This window comes from Phalaenopsis equestris, unplaced genomic scaffold (genome assembly GCF_001263595.1).
Source record: "Phalaenopsis equestris unplaced genomic scaffold, ASM126359v1 Scaffold000372, whole genome shotgun sequence".
NCBI classification, from domain to species: Eukaryota; Viridiplantae; Streptophyta; class Magnoliopsida; order Asparagales; family Orchidaceae; genus Phalaenopsis; species Phalaenopsis equestris.
The window spans coordinates 699,713-701,063 of record NW_018164814.1 but is presented as its reverse complement, the minus strand read 5'-3'; the positions used below and the strand labels follow the sequence as shown (position 1 = coordinate 701,063).

Sequence of the window (1,351 nt, the reverse complement as noted above, 5' to 3'; positions counted from 1 at the left end):
GGCGGTCTCCTGAATCACCTATCTGCACGGTATCCATCTCTTGAACTGAGCTGCTCAACCCTATATCATTTGGGGTAAACGCATGAGTTCCTGTAGCGACAACCCCAGTGAACATTCCATCTAGTTTTTCCTCCATTACTGGATCAATGCCAACGAATTTAAATTTTTTGGCTGACGGTACTGCCTGTTATAAATAACAAATGTGCATTAATAAAGTAGTGTTAGGTCAATGCGAAATTAGATTAAACATAAAGTAAAAAGATTAAATTACGTACCTGTAGTTTTTCAGCCCACCATTCCTCTGGTGCATCTATTGTGCGCTTAACAGGATCCCAGCCCATTCCTGTTGATCCCTGTTTTAGTTCTTTCCATAGTTTCCAATCCTTCTTTAACTGGTCCCATTTGTTCTTCATTTTCATGCGATCGTAATCTCTTCCAGTCATTTCTTTGAATTTAACTAAAATATTTCCCCACCCTTCTTTGTTAAAAAATGTAGTGGGTCTATTTCTCACCTCAACCTCCCTTACACATAAATCACAGAGATTATAGTAACTTCTCTATCCCACATGGCCGATGTTACAGCCATTCTAGCTTTACTCATTGAGTTCTGTCAGATATATGGATAGGCATAAAATGTTTCTTTTCATAACAAAAAAAATCATAAAACGAAAAGAACAATGTAAATATCTACTTTGGGAAATGTAAATATGAAAAATGACTTTCTCTGGTATGAAATAGCATGAACTATCTTATTTTATTTGCTTATTTAAACCATCTCTATTCATGATATAACATCCATAAATTTCTATGAATTAGGTACCTACGAGGATTTCTTGAAGTATTTAAGCAAACAAAGAAACATTAGAAACATAATGCAACCACTGACATTTCATTTCGTAGCAAAACGACCATGAATTAAATGAAATGGTTATATTTTACTTTATAATTAATTTCATTTGTTCAGTTTTCATTTCATTTCCTTCCATTTACATTTCATTTCATGGTAATTAGGGTGCTCCATTAATAGCTAAGGAACAAGGGTTGTATTAGAGGGGGATTGTTCTTCTCCATCATATAATAACATGTAGAATGTGTTGCATTAGAGGGGGATTGCTCTTCTTCAGTTAAATCAAAGAAACATACTAATAAATAAATATTAGAAGCCCATAACTAGCGTCCTTCCTATGAACTTCATGAGACAACTAGGAAATAATTAAGCCAGATCCATAGAAGCTAAGAAAAAATGACCTCAAAGAACAAATTTTTGCCTAAGGTGTGAATCGTTGAGATTTCAGTTATTAGGAAAAATGCTTACTGAAAATATCAAAATTGAAACTTTAACATATATAAC

At 33.7% G+C, this 1,351-nt stretch overlaps 1 protein-coding gene across 1 annotated transcript in view; it reads right to left on the bottom strand.

Moving 5' to 3' along the window:
* LOC110026401 overlaps positions 1-468 on the bottom strand; it is a 15,873-nt gene extending 15,405 nt beyond the window's left edge. Inside the window, exons 1-2 of the mRNA XM_020727320.1 lie at positions 276-468; positions 4-184 (exon numbers count right to left, since the gene is read on the bottom strand). Coding sequence (XP_020582979.1) covers positions 4-184; positions 276-443 — 349 coding nt within the window. The 5' untranslated portion in view covers positions 444-468. The remainder of the gene's footprint in view (positions 1-3; positions 185-275) is intronic.
* Positions 469-1,351: the final 883 nt, after the last annotated feature.